The 19,920-nt window shown below is 53.1% G+C and overlaps 1 protein-coding gene across 7 annotated transcripts in view; it reads left to right on the top strand.

Moving 5' to 3' along the window:
* The first annotated feature begins 563 nt into the window (after nucleotides 1–563).
* The window catches only part of LOC143696599 (uncharacterized), a 54,887-nt gene continuing 35,530 nt past the window's right edge, over nucleotides 564–19,920 (top strand). For 6 of the 7 annotated variants that reach the window (XM_077193181.1, XM_077193182.1, XM_077193183.1 and 3 more), the window contains exons 1-3: nucleotides 564–711; nucleotides 10,015–10,223; nucleotides 18,106–18,199. In XM_077193181.1, coding sequence (XP_077049296.1) covers nucleotides 10,173–10,223; nucleotides 18,106–18,199 — 145 coding nt within the window. In that variant the 5' untranslated portion in view covers nucleotides 564–711; nucleotides 10,015–10,172. Of the gene's footprint in view, nucleotides 712–9,524; nucleotides 10,224–18,105; nucleotides 18,200–19,920 lie in introns of those variants that run through there. The other variant, XM_077193178.1, reaches the window with a different exon arrangement.

Raw genomic sequence — 19,920 nt, 5'->3', positions numbered from 1 at the left:
AAAAACCCACATTTGGGTGCACGGGGACACCAGGAATTGCTTAGGTCAGAGGGGACCTCAAGTTCTCCAAGCTCCATCAGCCAGGCATGGGTTAATTCATAACTGATAATGGAAACCACCAATCAGCTGGTTTTAAAATTTGAAAAGTTCAATAATAATTAAATGGTTATAAAAATAGGAATATAATTCGAGTAATAATAATTTTGATAATTTGAATTAGGACAATATGAGACGATAAAGAGTTATGGATGTCTGGGTACCTTTTTCTGGGCAGCAGCCTGCAAAATTTTATTCCCAAAACCAGGCAGAAGTATCAATCCCAGCCTGGAGATTTTTAATTCCTAAAACCAGAATTTTTATTCCTAAAACCAGAATTATCAATCCCAGCCTGGAGATTTTTTATTCCCCAAATCAGGCAGAATTATCAATCCCAGCCTGGAGAATTTTTATTCCCCAAGCCAGGCAGAATTCTCAACCCACAATAAAATTGAGGCTGGAATCACTCATCCCAAATGCCCCCGAGCAGCAGCAATAAAGGCTCTGTTTTCTTGCAGGATGTTTTTGTCATCTTTTGATCCCGTGCCAGCAAAGCACAGAATTCTGGGAGAGCAAACCTCCCAAACTGATCCCTGCTCTTCACAGCAAGTGAATTCCAGAAAAATCCACGCTCCCAAAAAGGACAGGGCAGGAAGTTCAGCTTTATTTATGCAGGTAAATAAAATTCCAGCAGCAGCAGCGCAGGAATTCCCTTCTTGCAGGAATTTAGGATAAAAGGAGAGCTGTAAAATTGAGCTAAAATTGAAAATATGATGTAAAATCCGTGTTGAGAGAGTCCATTGTGTTGCAGGGGTTTTATGGGGGGATCTGCCCCATCATTTGAAAAGAACGATTTCCATCCTGGCCAGAAACAGGGAACTGTGCCGTGAAAAATGGGGAATTCTGCCAGAATCCCCCGGGGGGTGACAGCCGCTCCTGGCACAGCCTTTAATCCTGGAGAAACCCCATTCCCAGTGCCTGGGAATCACAGGAGCGCCCATTCCCTGCAGCTGCCCCCCAGACTCCCCAGGATTTAGGGATTGCGCCCCAAAACGCGCCGAGGCCCTGGCACAGCCGCTCCCCTCGGGGGGAAGGAGGAGGAGCAGGAGCAGCCCCAGGGAGCAGGAAGCCGTAAATGGGAGCGGAGCAGTCCAAACGCGAGCTGCAATCGCTCAGCCCCGTGCTGGATGCCCCCTCTGCAGGCCCTGATTCACCAATTATCGCTCCTCGGGCTCCTCTAATTACGGGGCTCCCCAAATTCAATTAGCAGCCCCAGCGACGGCGGCGTCAGTAACGGAGACCCAATTAACGATGTGCTCACTCCAGCAGGGCTAAATCAAACGGGGACAAGGTCCCAGGGACAGCTGCTGCCACCAAAGTGCATTGGGGACAGCTGGGAATAGGGGCAGGAACCAGGGCAGGCCTGGCTCATCCCAAATATTTGGTGTTTTCACCTCGTTCTGTCAACAAACTTTGGAAAGTCAGGAAGGTCGTTGGCACAAATATTTCTGTTTGTACATTCCTTATCCTCTCTGGAAATACACGGAGGCTGTAGATGAACAAACCCCATGGGATAAGATGGGATTCCAAAAGAAAACCAGGATAGAACGCTTGAAAATAAGAGTTATACATTTTTCTTTTTTTCCAGAGGGCAGAATTTAATAAAATCAAATCAAATCAAATCCCAAATTCCTGGATACTACCACACAGCAAGGACTTGGGAGCACGAAATGTTTGCAGGACAAACCTGAGCGGGGAATTAGGCTGAGCTTTGCCAGGATAAACCCGAGCGGGGAATTAGTGACTTGGGAAAAAGAACTCAAGGATGTCTGAGGGCAGCCAGGGGGGCTGTGGCAGAATTTCCTTTGTGTTTCCATCAAAACCGTTCCAGATGGTGCTGCAGAGGAATTCTCACCCGGACCAGGTGCGGGATAGTCTGGAATTGTTTTGTGGGATAGAGGGAGAAACTCGGTGCAGGGAAAAACAGCGACTCCAAATGAAGGATTTTTGGGTAAAAAGTGAAATCATGAAGGTGCTGCCTGGCTGGAAAAAGGGATTACAGCTTATTTACACTGGAAATAGGAGGAATTAGTACAGTTCAGTCCCTGTGCCAGGCCAGGAGTGAGGGACGAGGGGAAATAGAGACAAGAGGGATTTATTATTAAATTAAAATCACTTAATTACTGCAAATGTTAAATATGCACTTTTCTGGCATTTCGGGGATGTTTTTCCCTCAAATTGCAATGAATTGTCCACTTGGAATTCCCCCTCCTGCAGCAGCGGGTAAATGTCAGCCCTAAATTAAACTTAACCGGGATCTGCTCCACCTCAGCAAAAAAAGATTTAATTAGAAGCAATAAAGCGCCTTTTATTGGAGTTTTCCAAAGGCGGGGAACCTGAAACCTCGGGAGCTGTTCACAGCCCGGGGTCAGAGGGGAGCCCCTGCCTGAGGAGCAGCCCCGGATGCAGCCCAGGGGGGACATTTCCCCTGCTGCTCCTGCTGGGGCACAGGGGGCCAAACCCCCAGAGCCAGAGCCGGCCCGTCGGGAGCTGCACTGGGACCGGCAGCTTGGCATTCCCAAAGCCTGCAGGGAAGGGCTGGGAAAGGGGAGCGTCCTCATCCAGCATCCCATGGCTCCAGGGCTCCGTGACACTGGTTCCCGTTCCCAATCCCATTGCCTGGGAATCCTCTGCCCCAATGAGGCAAAGGCTGCAAACCCAGCCCATCCCATCCCATCCCATGGATCCCATCCATCCCAATCTCATTCCCATTCCCATCCATCCCATCCCATCCCATCCATCCCATCCCATCCCATCCCAATCTCATTCCCAATCTCATTCCCATCCCATCCCATCCCATCCCATCCCATCCCATCCCATCCCATCCCATCCCATCCCATCCCATCCCATCCATCCCATGCCCCCATGACCCCGTAACTCTCATTCCCATTCCCAATCCCATTTCCCCAGCCCTGTGCCCCAGCAGTGATTCCAGAGCCTTTTCCAGAGTGCTCCAAACTCATTTCACAGCCCCAATCCCTGAAACCGCGGCCAAGGCCCAGCAGTGCCGGATTGTGGGAATTGGCTGTGGTTGGATTGGGAACCTCCCGGCACACAGAGATCAGTGGGAATTAACACCCTGATCAATCCCATCGGGAATGGGATTTTCAGGGAGTTCTTCCCTTCATCCTCTTGTTCTCTGCTTCCTTAGGAGGAGGCACAAAAGCTCCTAAATTAGGACAAGGGGATATTGAAATCCACTGTGGATTATGGGGACATCCGGGGGGAATCTCCTGCAGCAGATCCCAAATTCCTCCCTCGCAGCTCCCCTGCTCCCACTTCACTGGCCTCATCCCTCTGGCATTCCCGATTATTTCAGTCAAATCCAATTAATTTGATGTGGTTGAGTCCGAATTTTTTATATTTTCAAATGAATTCCCATATCCCTGTAGAAATCCATAAACTCACAGCATTTCCCAGGGGCTGGGAGTCCAGGAGGGCCACGAGTCTGGATCGTCCCAAATCCCACCCAGGGATTGGAATAAATGGGAAAAGGGGATCAGTTTGAGCCCCCTTTCCATGGGAATTCCATCATCCCAAATCCCACCCGGGGATTGGAATAAATGGGAAAAGGGGATCAGTTTGAACCCCCTTTCCATCAGGAATTCCATCATCCCAAATCCCATTCAGGGTTTGGAATAAATGGGAAAAGGGGATCAGTTTGAACCCCCTTTCCATGGGAATTCCATCATCCCAAATCCCACCCAGGGTTTGGAATAAATGGGAAAAGGGGATCAGTTTGAACCCCCTTTCCATGGGAATTCCATCAGCAGCTCTTGCAGGAAGTGCTGGGATTACCACTGGAATTTCCACTGGGATTTCCACTGGGATTTCCATGTTCCCCTTGGCAGAAGCAGCACCTGGGATTCATGGGATTCATGGGATTCACTCCCCACTTCCCATCCAAGCTAAAAAGTCACAGCAAAGTGGGAATTGTCTGCCTTGTCCTACACGAAAAATCCATAAATAATTCATGGCCATTTATTATTCCGTGAGTAATTCCGAGGCAGCCCCGAGGAATTTCCCTCCCAGCCACTACACGTGTCAGGCTGGGAGCCCAGGGATGAATATTTTAAGGACAAAATCTTCTTTTTCCCATTTTCCACTAGCCCAAAGGGCTGATTTGCACTTTGGGAGGCACCGCCACACTTGCTCCCAGCTGGAAAAACCAACCCCAATATGTTTAAAACCCCACAGGAAATGGGATTTCCCTAAATGTTCCCATTTTTAGCTGCTCTGCTTTGGTTTTCAAGGTTCCCTCTTTGATCTTTTCTATTTCCTGAGCTGCCAGCCCAGATTACCAATCCCAGGATGGAATTGGGATTGGGACCCCAGAGCTGCCTCCAAGCTCCTGAGGGGGAATTCAGGAGGAATTTCCCCATGGAAAGGATTCCTTGGAGGGGTCCCAGGCTCTGTGACCCCAGAGCTGTCTCCAGGTTCCCTGATGAGGAATTTCAGGAGGAATTTCCCCATGGGAGGTGTCCCAGGCACAGGTTGGGCTCTGTGACCCCAGAGCTGCCTCCAAGCTCCTGATGAGGAATTCAGGAGGAATTTCCCCATGGAAAGGATTCCTTGGAGGTGTCCCAGGCTCTGTGACCCCAGAGCTGCCTCCAAGCTCCTGAGGGGGAATTCAGGAGGAATTTCCCTATGGAAAGGATTCCTTGGAGGTGTCCCAGGCTCTGTGACCCCAGAGGTGCCTGCAAGCCCATCGATGCCACGAGGATGATGATGATGAGGAGGAGGAAGGCTGGGGCACACCTGGAGCGCCCCAAAGCCCTTCCCAGGTAATCCCCCAGCCCCTCTTTGTGTGCCTCAGTTGTTGCTGTGCATCTCGAGGCATTTCCAGCAGGAAATTGCATTTGCATCTTGTGTGGCACAAGCATGTTGTGAATATCATAAAAACACATATGGTCACAGAGGCTGGGAGAGAAGGCGATAAAAGTGACATTTAGGGAACAGCTTTGGGAAAGGCAAAACATGTGCAGGGAGCTGCTTTCCTGCAGCTCCTCCCTCAGAAAGATTCTGGGCTCTCACTCGACAAGATTTTACAGCAAACTTCTTAATTTCGGGACAAACTTCTTAATTTTCTGCACAAATCCTTTTTTCCCGATCTTCCTTAAATTTGTTGGTGCAAACTTCCTTGCTTTCGTTCTACAAACTTCGTTTTTTCCTCCCAAAATTCTTCCTAATTCTTTTTGTACAATGTAGTAAAATGCTCATTTCAAACTCGAGACGTTTGAGCTTGAACCTCCTGGGATGCCCTGGAAGAAACTTGTGGGACAGATTCCATGGCAGGTGTACATTGAATTTTGAATGGCTTGGAACAATCTCTTGGGATTTCATCACTTGGGCTTTGATCAGGAGGTTCCTGGCGTGGATGGGAATATCCCTGGGATATTTATTCCCTGGGAATTCCTTGGGGATTTTCCTGCCTGAGTCGGGTTTGTAGTGGAATTCTGGAGAGCACAAGTCTGTGGACATGGTGAAACAGGAACTTTCAGCAAGGAAAAAGAAATAACTTGATGGGTCAGGGGTTCTGGATGGAAAAGCAGGAAGCCATTGCCACAAACGAAACTCACACAGAACAATTCCCAATTTCTCTGTCAGGATCATCCCAGAGGATGGTTCAGCTTTTCCAGCCCTCCTGGTCCATGGGCCGGATCCCTGTGAGTCCCAGCAGGGAATGGATTCCAATTTTCCAGAGCTGTAAACTGCAACCCTTTCATGCGTGCCAGCAGATCCGATGGGAGCGTGCTCTGCCATAAATCCTCCCAAAATGTTCCCTTTGCTCACAAATGCTGCGGCTGATTCATGCTCCAAAGGCGGATCTGCAGCTCCTGCCAAGTCACCATGGCTCCCTTCTGCTTGCGAGGAGGAGGAGGAGGACGAGGACGAGGAGGAGGAGGAGGAGGAAGCCTCGCAGGCAGCTCCAGTTCTGCCTTTCCACGCAGCTGTGGGCTGAGCTGCCCAGGGCTCTCCCAGGGCTGCCTGCATCTCCTTGTGCTCCTGGCCCTCCTGTTTGCACCTCCAGGAGGGATTCCTGCCGCTCCTGGCCCTGTTGGCATCTCCAGGAGGGATTCCTGCCGCTCCTGGCCCTGTTTGCATCTCCAGGAGGGATTCCTGCCCCTCCCGGCCCTGTTTGCACCTCCAGGAGGGATTCCTTGTGCTCCTGGCCCTGTTTGCACATCCAGGAGGGATTCCTGCCGCTCCTGGCCCTGTTTGCACATCCAGGAGGGATTCCTGCCCCTCCCGGCCCTGTTTGCACCTCCAGGAGGGATTCCTTGTGCTCCTGGCCCTGTTTGCACATCCAGGAGGGATTCCTGCCGCTCCTGGCCCTGTTTGCACATCCAGGAGGGATTCCTGCCGCTCCCGGCCCTGTTTGCATCTCCAGGAGGGATTCCTGCCACTCCCGGCCCTGTTTGCACATCCAGGAGGGATTCCTGCCGCTCCCGGCCCTGTTTGCACATCCAGGAGGGATTCCTTGTGCTCCTGGCCCTGTTTGCACCTCCAGGAGGGATTCCTTGTGCTCCTGGCCCTCCTGTTGGCATCTCCAGGAGGGATTCCTTGTGCTCCTGGCCCTCCTGTTTGCACCTCCAGGAGGGATTCCTGCTGCTCCCCAGCGCGGGGAAGGACACGCAGAGCTCTCCCAGCGCTGCAGGGAGGGGCCTGGCAGGCACTCCAAGGTCCCTGCTGCGGGAAACGCCGATCCTTGGTTTAAATAAACCTTCATGGCAATCAAATGGGTATGAAAACAGCAATGCAGTCCGAGTAACAACAATTTGGACAAGTTGAATTAGGACAATAGAGACAAGGTCCAGGTGCCTCTGTCTGGGCAGAAAAAGGACACACATTAACAAAGGAGGAGCCCTTAAAAGCAACAGCCTGTTGCATATTCATACACCTCATACATGATGCATAAATTCTATTTAAATTCAAAATTCTGTTTGGTCATCATCAACTTCTTCCTTTTAATCCTAACAGGAAGAAGTTCGTTTGTTTCTTCTGATAATGGGCAATAAATTCTTTTTCTCTGAAAGACTCAGGTGTCCTGGGGCTGCTATCTTTATAAAAAGTACCCTACATAGCATCGTTTCTATTTGAACATTTTTAGAACCTAAAACCAAATTTAAGAGAATGAATCCAGCGTCACTTCCTAACACAACACATCTCATATTAAATTGAATATTTGCCACAAGGCAATCACCAAAGCCGTGCATTTCTCACAACCACCGGCACAAGGTGAATCCCGGCGTTGTTCCCACCGCGAGGAGACACTCGGGAAAGAGGGGGGAGCCCGCAGGCTTTGGGAATTCACAGCCTGGCAAAGTTGTGACTTGCAGGAACACGAGGGAACGGGGGAAGCTGCTGCTTTTCCCGGCAGGGAAATTCTTCCCCCTAGTTTCCAGTCGGGGAATAGTTGAGCTGCCGCGGGAAAGGACTCGAGGAGAGGAGAGCAGGGAAGCTGGAGGAAGGCACAGATGTCCCCGGAGCTCTGTGCATCGCCCCGGGATTCACCCCCCAGCTGCTCAAGGGAAACAATTGCTGCTTCTCCAGAAAGAGAAAAAACTCGGCAAGAAGCCTCTCCCTGCTCCGGTGGCCCCAGCCCCGCGGGGGCACCAGGAAATGGGAGATGCTCCACTGGCAGGAGAAGCTCCACTGGATGGAGATGCTCCACTGGCAGGAGATGTTCTACTGGAAGGAGAAGCTCCACTGGAAGGAGAAGCTCCAATGGTAGGGAGAAGCTCCACTGGCAGGAGAAGCTCCACTGGAAGAAGCTCCACTGGAAAGAGAAGCTCCACTGGAAGGAGATGCTCCACTGGCAGGAGAAGCTCCCCTGCAAGAAGAAGCTCCAATGGTAGGAGAAGCTCCACTGGGATGAGATGTTCTACTGGAAAGAGAAACTCCACTGGCAGGAGAAGCTCCACTGGAAGGAGAAGCTCCACTGGCAGGAGAAGCTCCAATGAAAGGAGATGCTCCACTGCAAGGAGAAGCTCCTGGAAGGAGAAGCTCCACTGGGATGAGATGTTCTACTGGAAGGAGATGCTCCACTGGAAGGAGAAGCTCCACTGGATGGAGATGCTCCACTGGGATGAGATGTTCTCCTGGAAGGAGATGCTCCACTGGAAGGAGAAGCTCCACTGGAAGGAGATGCTCCACTGGGATGAGATGTTCTACTGGAAGGAGAAGCTCCACTGGCAGGAGAAGCTCCACTGGCAGGAGAAGCTCCAATGGAAGGAGAAGCTCCACTGGAAGGAGATGCTCCACTGGAAGGAGAAGCTCCAATGGAAGGAGAAGCTCCACTGGAAGGAGAAGCTCCACTGGAAGGAGATGCTCCACTGGAAGGAGAAGCTCCACTGGAAGGAGAAGCTCTACTGGATGGAGAAGCTCCACTGCAAGGAGATGCTCCTGAAAGGAGAAGCTCCCCTGGGATGAGATGCTCCACTGGCAGGAGAAGCTCCACTGGAAAGAGACACCATCAGCAATCCACACACCCTGGCTGTGCTGCAGACCAGGAGCTGCCTTGGGTTCCTGTTCCTCTTCCCACCAAAGCAGGAACCACATGGAATGTGCTCCAACAAACCCTTGGAGGACAGTGAATCCAGAGCTCCTGGATCTGTGTCCCTTGAGGATTTTGGGCTGGGAGCTCCTGGATCTGTGTCCCACAGGGATTTTGGGCTGGGAGCTCCTGGATCTGTGTCCCACAGGGATTTTGGGCTGGGAGCTCCTGGATCTGTGTCCCACAGGGATTTTGGGCTGGGAGCTCCTGGATCTGTGTCCCACAGGGATTTTGGGCTGGGAACTCCTGGATCTGTGTCCCATGAGGATTTTGGGCTGGGAGCTCCTGGATCTGTGTCCCATGAGGATTTTGGGCTGGGAGCTCCCGGATCTGTGTCCCACAGGGATTTTGGGCTGGGAGCTCCTGGATCTGTGTCCCATGAGGATTTTGGGCTGGGAGCTCCTGGATCTGTGTCCCACAGGGATTTTGGGCTGGGAGCTCCAGGCAGGATCCAGGGGTCTCCTCCAAGCCCATCCCACATCCATTTTAAACCCAGGCCTTCTGTGCTCTCCCTTTTCCAGCTCTGTGGCTCCAAACAAAGATGTTCCTGGCTTAGTGGGATTAAAAACCAAATTTCAGCCCAAAAAACCCTGGCAAGCCCAGGCCTGATTGCAGGAGAGCCACAAATGGACAGGGAGGGAAGCAGATGTGGATGGGCATGGAAGGACAGGATGACCACAGGCAGGAGGATGGAGATCTGGGACTCAGGAGCAAAAATCTCTCAGTTGCCGTTCCAGGATTGCAAATTGGAATTAGAGAAAGAGGAATGGGATGGAAATGAGGGAAAAAAGAGAGAAATGGTGCTTTGGTTTGTGCTGGGAGAACAAATCCAGGCTGCATTCCCGGGGACAAGGTGGGGACCAGGCCCAGCCTGGACAAGATGGTCCTTCCTGGGGCTCTTTTCCAGCTGAAATCACTTTGGGTTTTTGGGATCCTCATCCAAAAAACAGATCCTGTGTTCAGGCACTTCCTGTGATCCCTGGGGAAGATTCCAATGTTTTCTTTGTGAATTCCTGGTGTGTTCTGTTTGTTTTGCTCTTTCCCCTTGCAAGATTGTTTTTCCCTGGCGTCTCAGGAACTTCTCCTGGCCATCTGCAGCATTCCCTGGGAATTTGGGATTTTGCAGCCCAGTGCCAGCCGGATTTGCTGTCTGTGCCCGGCCAGGACAGACAGACAGCAAATCTGTCTGTCCGTGGCAGCCCCAAAGCGCCCACAAAGCTCTTTCACGGCTCATAATGGAGCCATTGAGAGCCGCCGGAGTTATTTGGAGTTATTTGGGGCTGAGTCACGCCTTGGCAGCGGCCAGCCCTGCACAGATTTCCTTTTTTTCCTCTTTTTTTAAGTGCACTTTTCTTTTCCAGCTCCAGAGACAAGGGACCTTTATCAGCTTCCGCTTCAGAAAAGCTGCACCCGGCCCAGAGGAAACTTCCAGAACTTCTTCCTCTGGGGACTGGGAGCTTCCAGCGGCTGCACTCTCATCCCAGCTGGAACTTTGTCTGCAAAGCCTGGAATTCTTTGGATGTCAGTGCCTGCAGGACTGAGGGATCCCTTCCAACCTCTCCATGGGCAGGTGTGTGAAATCCTCCGGTTGCTTTTACCTTTTTGTTAAAATACCCGACTTTCCTTAGGGAATTGTGTGCAGGGCAGAGCAAACCGCACATTCCTCGAGCCCGCCGTGCCCGCGGGCGGCTCCTGGTTCCGAGGGGGAAAGGCTCCATCCCGAGGCTCCATCCCGAGGCTCCATCCCGAGGCACCGAGGCCGGGCCGCTCCCTCCGGCCCAGATCCGGCCCCTGGTGGCCGCAGCCCCTCCCGCAGGTGACGCCCGCGGCTCGGCGGGAGCTGCCGGGCCATTGTTGGCGGCAGCGCCGACGGCATCAGGCACAGATGGGAGACACGGAGCTGTCAGAAAGGAGCCGCCATTGGAAAATGTTATAATTGGGATGGTAAACAAGTTCACAAGGAGCCTATTGAGGCAAGGCATTGCCATGGCAACCGCCCAGAAAAGTCTGGGAACGAGGAAGGGGCAGCGCGGGCGAGGGGGATGAAGGCTCTGGGATGCGCTCCAAGGCTGCCCGGCCATGGGATCCCGCGCATGGGGCTGGGAAGGGCCTGGGGGCGCTGCAGGGCCTTCCCCACCTCCCGCCCCACTCAGCAGCTGCCGGCCTTAATGGGACAATGCTCCCGCTCCGAGATGGATGCTGCAATTCTCCCGACGCCAGTGAAGCCATAAAAGTGCTTTATAGGCCAAAAGAAATGTTAAGGACCCGGGGCCACCCAGAACAAATCTTCTTTAAGTGGCAGGGCTGCGGCCCAGGGCAAGGAGTGCGCTCCCAAGGCTTGCACAGCTTATTTGGGAAGAGAACTTTGCCCAAAATCCCCCTGACCATAGGCTGAAAGTGACCAAAAATGCCATTTTTGGTGCCACTTCTGTTCCCCAAAATCCCCCTGATCATAGGCTGAAAGTGACCAAAAATGCCATTTTTGTATGAACTCTTCCCAAAATCCCCCTGATCATAGGCTGAAAGTGACCAAAAATGCCATTTTTGGTGCCACTTCTGTTCCCCAAAATCCCCCTGATCATAGACTGCAAGTGCCCAAAATGCCATTTTTGGTGCCATTTTTGTATGAACTCTTCCCCAGATCCCCTCATCCACAGCCTGCAATTCCCCAAAATGCCATTTTTGGTGCCATTTTTGGTGCCATTTTTGTATGAACTCTCCCCAAAATCCCCCTGATCATTGACTGCAAGTGCCCAAAATGCCATTTTTGGTGCCATTTTTGTATGAACTCTTCCCCAAATCCCCCCGATCATTGACTGCAATTCCCCAAAATGCCATTTTTGGTGCCATTTTTGTATGAACTCTCCCCAAATCCCCTCATCCACAGCCTGTAAGTGCCCAAAATGCCATTTTTGGTGCCTTTTTGGAACCCAGCGTTCCTCCCTCGTTCCAGAGGAATCCAGGAGCCGTGGCAAGGCAGAGTGGGCTCCCAGCTCCCATCTCTCAGAGCCATCAATAACAGCAGCATTCCCATTCCCATCCCATTATTGCTAATCACCGCTTATGGATGAAGCCACCACGTCCTGTGCAAAAAGCAGAACCTGGGCTGATTATTGGAGGCTCCAATCAAGAGATGGATGGCCAAAGCCAGCCTAATTAGCAGAGTCTATTGGAGAGGAAGCTGAGCGTGCTGCTCCGGCGCTGCCAAACGGAATTAGAGCCCAATTATTGATCAATGAAGAGCGGCTGGCGCTGGAGCCCGGCCTGGAGCCGAGGAAATGCAGCTGGCACCGGGGCTGCCCGCGAGGCACCGGCGGGTGACAGCGCGGCCTGCGCGTGCTGGGCTGCACCCGCGGCTGCTCCTCATGGGGACGGGGACACGGGGACACCGGGGACAGATCCTGATCCTGCCCTGGGCCCTCTGAGTGTCCCCACACCAGGGACACCGGGGACACCAGGGACAGCTCCTGATCCTGCCCTGGGCGCTCTGAGTGTCCTCACACCAGGGACATTGGGGACACCGGGGACACCAGGGACACCAGGGACAGCTCCTGCTCCTGCCCTCAGACTGGGGCTGTCCCCACACCAGGGACACCGGGGACACCAGGGACAGCTCCTGCCCTGGGCGCTCTGAGTGTCCCCACACCAGGGACACCGGGGACATCGGGGACAGCTCCTGATCCTGCCCTGTGCCCTCTGAGTGGGGCTGTCCCCACACGGAACACCGGGGACACCAGGGACACCAGGGACAGCTCCTGCTCCTGCCCCTGCCCTCAGACTGGGGCTGTCCCCACACCAGGGACACCAGGGACAGCTCCTGATCCTGCCCTGCTCCTGCTCCTCTCCTGCTCCTTCCCTGCTCCTCTCCTGCTCCTTCCCTGCTCCTGCTCCTGCTCCTTCCCTGCTCCTCTCCTGCTCCTCTCCTGCTCCTCTCCTGCTCCTTCCCTGCTCCTTCCCTGCTCCTTCCCTGCTCCTCTCCTGCTCCTCTCCTGCTCCTTCCCTGCTCCTTCCCTGCTCCTTCCCTGCTCCTGCTCCTTCCCTGCTCCTTCCCTGCTCCTTCCCTGCTCCTTCCCTGCTCCTCTCCTGCTCCTTCCCTGCTCCTTCCCTGCTCCTTCCCTGCTCCTCTCCTGCTCCTCTCCTGCTCCTCTCCTGCTCCTTCCCTGCTCCTCTCCTGCTCCTCTCCTGCTCCTCTCCTGCTCCTTCCCTGCTCCTCTCCTGCTCCTCTCCTGCTCCTCTCCTGCTCCTCTCCTGCTCCTTCCCTGCTCCTTCCCTGCTCCTCTCCTGCTCCTCTCCTGCTCCTGCTCCTCTCCTGCTCCTGCTCCTCTCCTGCTCCTCTCCTGCTCCTGCTCTTTCCCTGCTCCTTCCCTGCTCCTCTCCTGCTCCTTCCCTGCTCCTCTCCTGCTCCTTCCCTGCTCCTCTCCTGCTCCTCTCCTGCTCCTCTCCTGCTCCTTCCCTGCTCCTTCCCTGCTCCTGCTCCTTCTCCTGCTCTTTCCCTGCTCCTTCCCTGCTCCTTCCTTACTACTGCCCTGCTCCCATGGGTTTCCACGTAGCAGGAAATCACCATCACCATGAAAGTGGGAATTTGAAATCCCTCATTTCCCTGGTCTCTCACACCACAGGCTCCATGAACAGCATCAGCAGGGTTGGGTTTCCTTCCAGAAATCTTCACTTGGGGCAGAATTTGTTCAGTGCTTTGCCAAAAACATTTGAGTTTTGTAGGAGTTTGGGGCACAGGGAGGTCAGGGATGGCAGAGGAGATTTCCTGCAGTGAAAAGGGAAAGTTTAGATGGGACATTGGGAATTAATTCCTGGTGGCACCGGGTGGCACAGCTGTGCCTGTCCCTTGGAGGGACCAACACCGGGTTGGACACCGAGCCTTGGAGCAACCTGGCCATGGAGTGGAAATCCCTCAAACCCTTCAAATCCCTCCCAGCCTGAGTTATTCCAGAATTCCCCAGTGATTCAAAGAGCCCTGGCCAAGCTCTTGGCTCCAGAGGTCCCAAAATACCTCTGAGGATGTGGGATCACAGCTTGGCAAGTGCCTTTTGTCAGCTCCTTGTCACAGGTGTCCCCGAGTCTTTTCATACCCAAACGGTTTTGGAAATCTGCCCCACTTTTAAGTAGGGCAGGAAATGTCAGTTCATCTGCAAATCTGTTTTTCCTCCTGCCATTTCTCCTGCTCCCTCCAAAGCACAGAAATGATCCCAGGGATGCCCCCTGGAGCAGCACCAGGCCTGCAATGGAAACCCCATTTCAAATATTAAAAATAGGGATGCACTGGAATTCCAGCTGCTCATCCTAACTGGGATGAGCAAATCTGTTGTGACCCCAAACCTGTTTTGGGGTCACTTTTGGCTGCCAAGGCCAGCTGGGTGTGCAGGTGCCCCTTGGCCCTAAGAGCCCCATTCCCGAGTGCACAGCTCCAGCAGAAACTGGGGGTGCCCCAAAGCACTGCAGCTCTGGGTGCTGAGGAATAGAAACAGGGAAATATCTCTTTTTTTAGTAAAAAACCACTTCAATAAAACCCTTAGATTGATAAATAACAGGAGGGAAACAAGCTGAGCTACAGAGACACAAGAGCCACGGAGGGCTGAGACCTTGGGAAGGAGCTGGAGCCCAGAGTGGGGTTTGAACCTGTCTCAAACGTCAGGCTGGGCGTGGTGATGCTCTCACTTTGCCACCAGGAGAATGAAATGACCTGAGCAGCCTCTGGGGCCCTGCAGCAGATGAGTGAGGGATGAAATGAGCTGCAAGCGTTGTCCTTTGAACACAAACTCAAGGCCTTTCATGGATGGAAATCTCTTTCAAGGCATTGTTTCTTGGGAGCTCTGGTTTACCTTTGGTTCCTTAACAAAGTAAATTAATAAATGAAGGGGGAGCAGAGTTGTTTCTATAGCAATCCCCATGGAAACATCAAAAATGCCACAAACGCTCATCCTCAGCCTCCAGCTCAGAGCTCAGGGTACAACACAGCCATGGCTCCTGGGCTCAGCCCTTGATGGCCACAGGTGCCAGGAATTCAGGGTTCCAGAGCAAACCCAGCGAGGAGGAGCTGGAGCTGCTCATCCCCTCCCGTGGGATAAAGAGTGAGAAACGCTTGGGGGCCAAACCCTGGGGATTTCCCCAGGATAAACCTCGATTTAGGGCTTTAAGTTGGGAGAGCAGGTCCCAGCCTCAGATCCTGGAGTTCCTGGGTGCCCTTGGTGGGTTTGGCTCCAGCTGGGCCACTCAGTTAATGTTGAATATTTTTACAGCTGTTTTATGAATAACACAGGCAGAGCCGGCAGCCAGGATCTGCTGGAGACACCTCGGGAAAAGGGAGGATGTAAATAACAGATGGAGGCAGAAACAGGCACTGAGACACTCCCTGCTGCTGGAGGGACAGTCTGAACACACAGGCGGACAGACGGACACGGGGACACGGGCACAGGGACACGGGGACAGGACACAGGGACAGCACACAGGGACACGGGGACAGGACACAGGGACAGGGACACAGGGACAGGACACAGGGACATGGGGACAGGACACAGGGACAGAGGGAGAGGACAGAGGGACAGAGGGACAGGACACAGGGACAGAGGGACAGGACAGAGGGACATGGGGACAGGACACAGGGACAGAGGGACAGGACAGAGGGACAGAGGGACATGGGGACAGGACACAGGGACAGAGGGACAGGACACAGGGACATGGGGACAGGACACAGGGCATGGCTTCCCCTGCCTGAGGGACAGAGGGACACAGGGACAGGACACAGGGACATCTGCTCAGGATGTCCAGCCTGGAAACCTGCTGGGATTTCAGGATCTCCAGCCTGGAAAGCTGCTGGGATTCCCAGGATCTCCAGCCTGGAAAGCTGCTGGGATTCCCAGGATCTCCAGCCCAGAATCCTGCTGGGATTTCAGGATCTCCACCCCGGGATCCTGCTGGGATTGCCAGGATCTCCAGCCCAGGATCCTGCTGGGATTCCCAGGATCTCCAGCCCAGGATCCTGCTGGGATTCCCAGGATCTCCAGCCCAGGATCCTGCTGGGATTCCCAGGATCTCCAGCCCAGGATCCTGCTGGGATTCCCAGGATCTCCAGCCCTGGAAAGCTGCTGGGATTCCCAGGATCTCCAGCCCTGGAAAGCTGCTGGGATTCCCAGGATCTCCAGCCTGGAAAGCTGCTGGGATCCCAACCTCAGTTCCTGTGATTCCAGAGGATTCCAAGGGTACATTCTGGTGATGCAATCACATTTTGTGCATAGAAACTTCCCAAGTTTCCAGCAGTGACAGAGCTGCGCTCCCGTGGATCCCAGGATCCTCAGGAATTCCGATGGAAGCAGCTCAGGGAGGAAAAGTGGCAGCAGGAAGTGTGAGGAGTTTGCCGAGCTCCTCAGTACAGACGCGTTAGGACATAAATTTCCCAATTATTATTGTGTTGCCCTTTTCCAGGAAAGGGTAAAGGAGATTTGTAGGAGCACTTAGCACATGTAAATCCCCTCCTCTTTAGGGCAGAGCAAGGCGCTGAATGGGGCCATAAATATCCCATAAATATCCCACAAATATCCCGAAATTTGGAAATCACACCTTTCCCCCTCCTCACGCTGCAATTAAAGCCCGGCCTTATTCTAACACAGCTCTGGGGTTTCAAAACTTCCACACCGGGGTTTGGTGAGGGACACAGGAGCTCTGGAGATCCCTGAGAATCCCAACAACTTTCCAGGCTGGAGATCCTGAGAATCCCAGAACCCTTTCCCCTGGAGATCCTGAGAATCCCAGCAGGTTTCCAGGCTGGAGATCCTAAAATCCCAGAACCCTTTCCCCTGGAGATCCTGAGAATCCCAGAACCCTTTCCCCTGGAGATCCTGAGGATCCCAGCAGGTTTCCAGGCTGGACATCCCTGAAATCCCATCACCTTTCCAGGCTGGAGATCCTAAAATCCCAGAACCCTTTCCCCTGGAGATCCTGAGAATCCCAGCAGTTTCCAGGCTGGAGATCCTGAGAATCTCAGAACCCTTTCCCCTGGAGATCCTGAGAATCCCAGCAGTTTCCTGAGCTTCTCCCTGAGAATCCCAGCAGTTTCCAGGCTGGAGATCCCCGGGAATCCCTGGCCAGTCCCAATCCCTCAGTGCCAGGCCCCGGTCCCTGCCTGGCCTCTCCCTTTAGGATTCCTGTCAGGGCTCGGTGCTGCTGCATCGCTGCCAACCGAACTCGCTCAGAGCACCGGGAGGACGAGGACACAGGAATGAGAATCACATTTGGCACATTTAATCAGATCATTATTTTTAAGGAAGGAGCAGGAATGTTAAATACATTTCCCCTTTTTTTTTTTCCATCTGGTGAGGCTGACGTGCTCTAGGAGCCAGGCACATCTCCTGGTGAATATTTCAGCATTCCCAAGGTGCGGGACAGCTGGCTGCCACATCCTGCTCACACCTGCACGGCCAGGAAGGGGTTAACGACGGGTGGGCGGGGCCAGGAGCTGATCCTGGCTTACCAGGACATCCCATAATATTCACCCCATCACATTCACCCCATCACATTCACCTCTGGTTCTGGGGAAATCCCAGGGATGCTGTCCCTGAGCAAAGCCAGACCGTGACCCTTTGGAGAGACCTTGTCAGGGTCTGGGAATCCCAGCAGGACCCTGGGCTGGAGATCCTGGGAATCCCAGCAGGATTCCGGGCTGGAGATCCTGAGAATTCCAGCAGGATCCTGGGCTGGAGATCCTGGGAATCCCAGCAGGATTCTGGGCTGGAGATCCTGGGAATCCCAGCAGGATCCTGGGCTGGAGATCCTGGGAATCCCAGCAGGATCCTGGGCTGGAGATCCTGGGAATCCCAGAACCCTTTCCCCTGGAGATCCTGGGAATCCCAGCAGGATCCTGGGCTGGAGATCCTGGGAATCCCAGCAGGATCCTGGGCTGGAGATCCTGGGAATCCCAGCAGGATCCTGGGCTGGAGATCCTGGGAATCCCAGCAGGATCCTGGGCTGGAGATCCTGGGAATCCCAGCAGGATCCTGGGCTGGAGATGCTGGGAATCCCAGCAGGATCCTGGGCTGGAGATCCTGGGAATCCCAGCAGGATTCTGGGCTGGAGATCCTGGGAATCCCAGCAGGATTCCAGGTTGGATATCTCTGAAATCCCAGCAGGTTTCCAGGCTGGAGATCCTGGGAATTCCTTTCCCCTGGAGATCCTGGGAATCCCAGCAGGTTTCTTGAGCTTCTCCTTGAGAATCCCAGCAGTTTCCAGGCTGGAGATCCTCAGAACTCCAACACCTTTCCAGATTCCTGAGAATCCCAACAACTTTTCAGGCTGGAGGTCCTGATAATCCCAGCGGGTTTCCAGGCTGGAGATCCTGAGCTGCTTGCTTTTCTTTAGGGAAAGCATTCCTGGAAAATCGGTTCCTTTGTTCTTTGCTCCATTCTCCTGTGCCCATGGTTCACGAGATCTTTTCTCCCTTCCAGAGGAGGATCCCTCATTCCTTGGCCACCTCGTGGGAAGCTGAGATTCCTCAGGATGGAGCAGGCCTGGAATGCCCGTGGAGTCGGGAAGCAGAGGGTAAGCTGCTGGAAAATCCGCTTTTCCCCAAGTTTTGAAGTTTGCTTCTGCCTGGCAGGCAGAGGAAGGAGCCCAAGGCCCTGGCCGTGCAGAGGGAACATCTCCCGTGGAATTTGAGCGTTGCTATAGCGATTGATTAAATAAAACAAACCCCCCCTCCCCATCCCTTGTAAATTCCAAATCCTAATTGTGCTGACAACAATCTAAATGTGCCTGGAACAGTGAGTCACACTCCGCATTCCGTGTCTGAGCAGGGCTTCATTTCCATCTAACAAGGCAATTACTGCAGCCCTGTTAATTCCGTGTTAATTCCGTAGCATTTGATTAACAAAAACGTGCTGGGGAGCTTCGGCACCTCTGCCACTGCTCCGGCAGATCCTTATCTCCGCCCCTGCTCATTAGCATAAAATATGCAGATGTGCCACCCCCGGACGGGACCAGGACAAGCTCGGATCCACGGCAATCCTAAGGAAAGGGTTTCCATTTCTCCCTATTCCCAAACCTGTTTCTCACAAACACAACTGAGCACCAAGCAAATCCCTTGGTCCCATTTCCCCATTTTTTTCAGCCATTTCTCCCTGGAATTGCTCTGGAGTCATTCTGGATGGATATTAACCACACTCCAATGGCATTTCCTTTTCAACCCCTATTCCCAAACAAATAAATCCCAATCCCTTGGAGGGCTGGACTTCGGGATGGCTGAGGCAGCTCTGGGTCCCATTTCCCCATTTTTTTCAGCCATTTCTCCCAGGAATTGCTCTGGAGTCATTCTGGATGGATATGAACTACACTCCAATGGCATTTCCTTTTCAATCCCTATTCCCAAACCTGTGCACAAATAAATCCCAATCCCTTGGAGGGCTTTCGTTGGGATTTCCTGGGCAAAGGGAAGAGCAGCTGGAGCTGGGAGTGCTCTGCAGCCCCACGTGCTGAAGCTGTTTGCTTATGAATATAGATGACATTTTTGCCATGGCAAATAAACAAATGCATAAAGATGCATTATTTCATAAGCATAAAAAAAAAATCCCTGCTGCAACTATAGTGCTTTTCATTTGTTTTTATGATTACTTGTAATTAATTAGCATCAAAAGAAGATTATCAACATGGCTAAACCCCGAGATTGTGGCAGCAGACGCAGCGATGATGGCGCTGCTTTCTCTTTCTATTGAGGTGGGAAAAAAGGAAATTATCCCTTTTTTAATTCATTTTGTAACTCTGCCGAGATTGGAGTGTCAGAACCCCTGGCACACAGCCTCAAAATGCACAGAGAGTGAATCTCCAGCCTGGGAAGTGCTGGGATTCCCAGGATCTCCGGGGGACACCGGGTTCCTCAGGATTCCAGAAGGTTCCAGGAGAAGCCCTCGGTGTTCCAGAGCTCTGGTCCCATCTCCCACACTCCTCATCCGGCCCAGGGCCTCTTCCCAAACACCCAAATCCAAACTCCGCCCTCTTTTAATGGCGCATTCATTAATGAAGGGCCCTGATCGTCCCGAACTGATGGGCACGGGGCTGCTCCCGTCCCATCCCATCCCATCCCATCCCATCCCAGTATAAAATATTAACTCGGCTCGGGCTCAGCACCACTCCGCAGCCATTAGCGCTCATTTGCATATTCATGAGGGCTCATAAATGTTGAAAGAGTCAGCGAGGAGCCGGCGGCAGCAGCAGCAGCAGCAGGGCGGAGCCAAGGTGTGTTTACAGCCCTGATAAGGGCTGGCTTT

Source organism: Agelaius phoeniceus, chromosome W (genome assembly GCF_051311805.1).
Source record: "Agelaius phoeniceus isolate bAgePho1 chromosome W, bAgePho1.hap1, whole genome shotgun sequence".
Classification (NCBI taxonomy): Eukaryota; Metazoa; Chordata; class Aves; order Passeriformes; family Icteridae; genus Agelaius; species Agelaius phoeniceus.
Note: the sequence above shows the minus strand (reverse complement) of the source record. Positions and strands in the feature narration are given on the sequence as shown.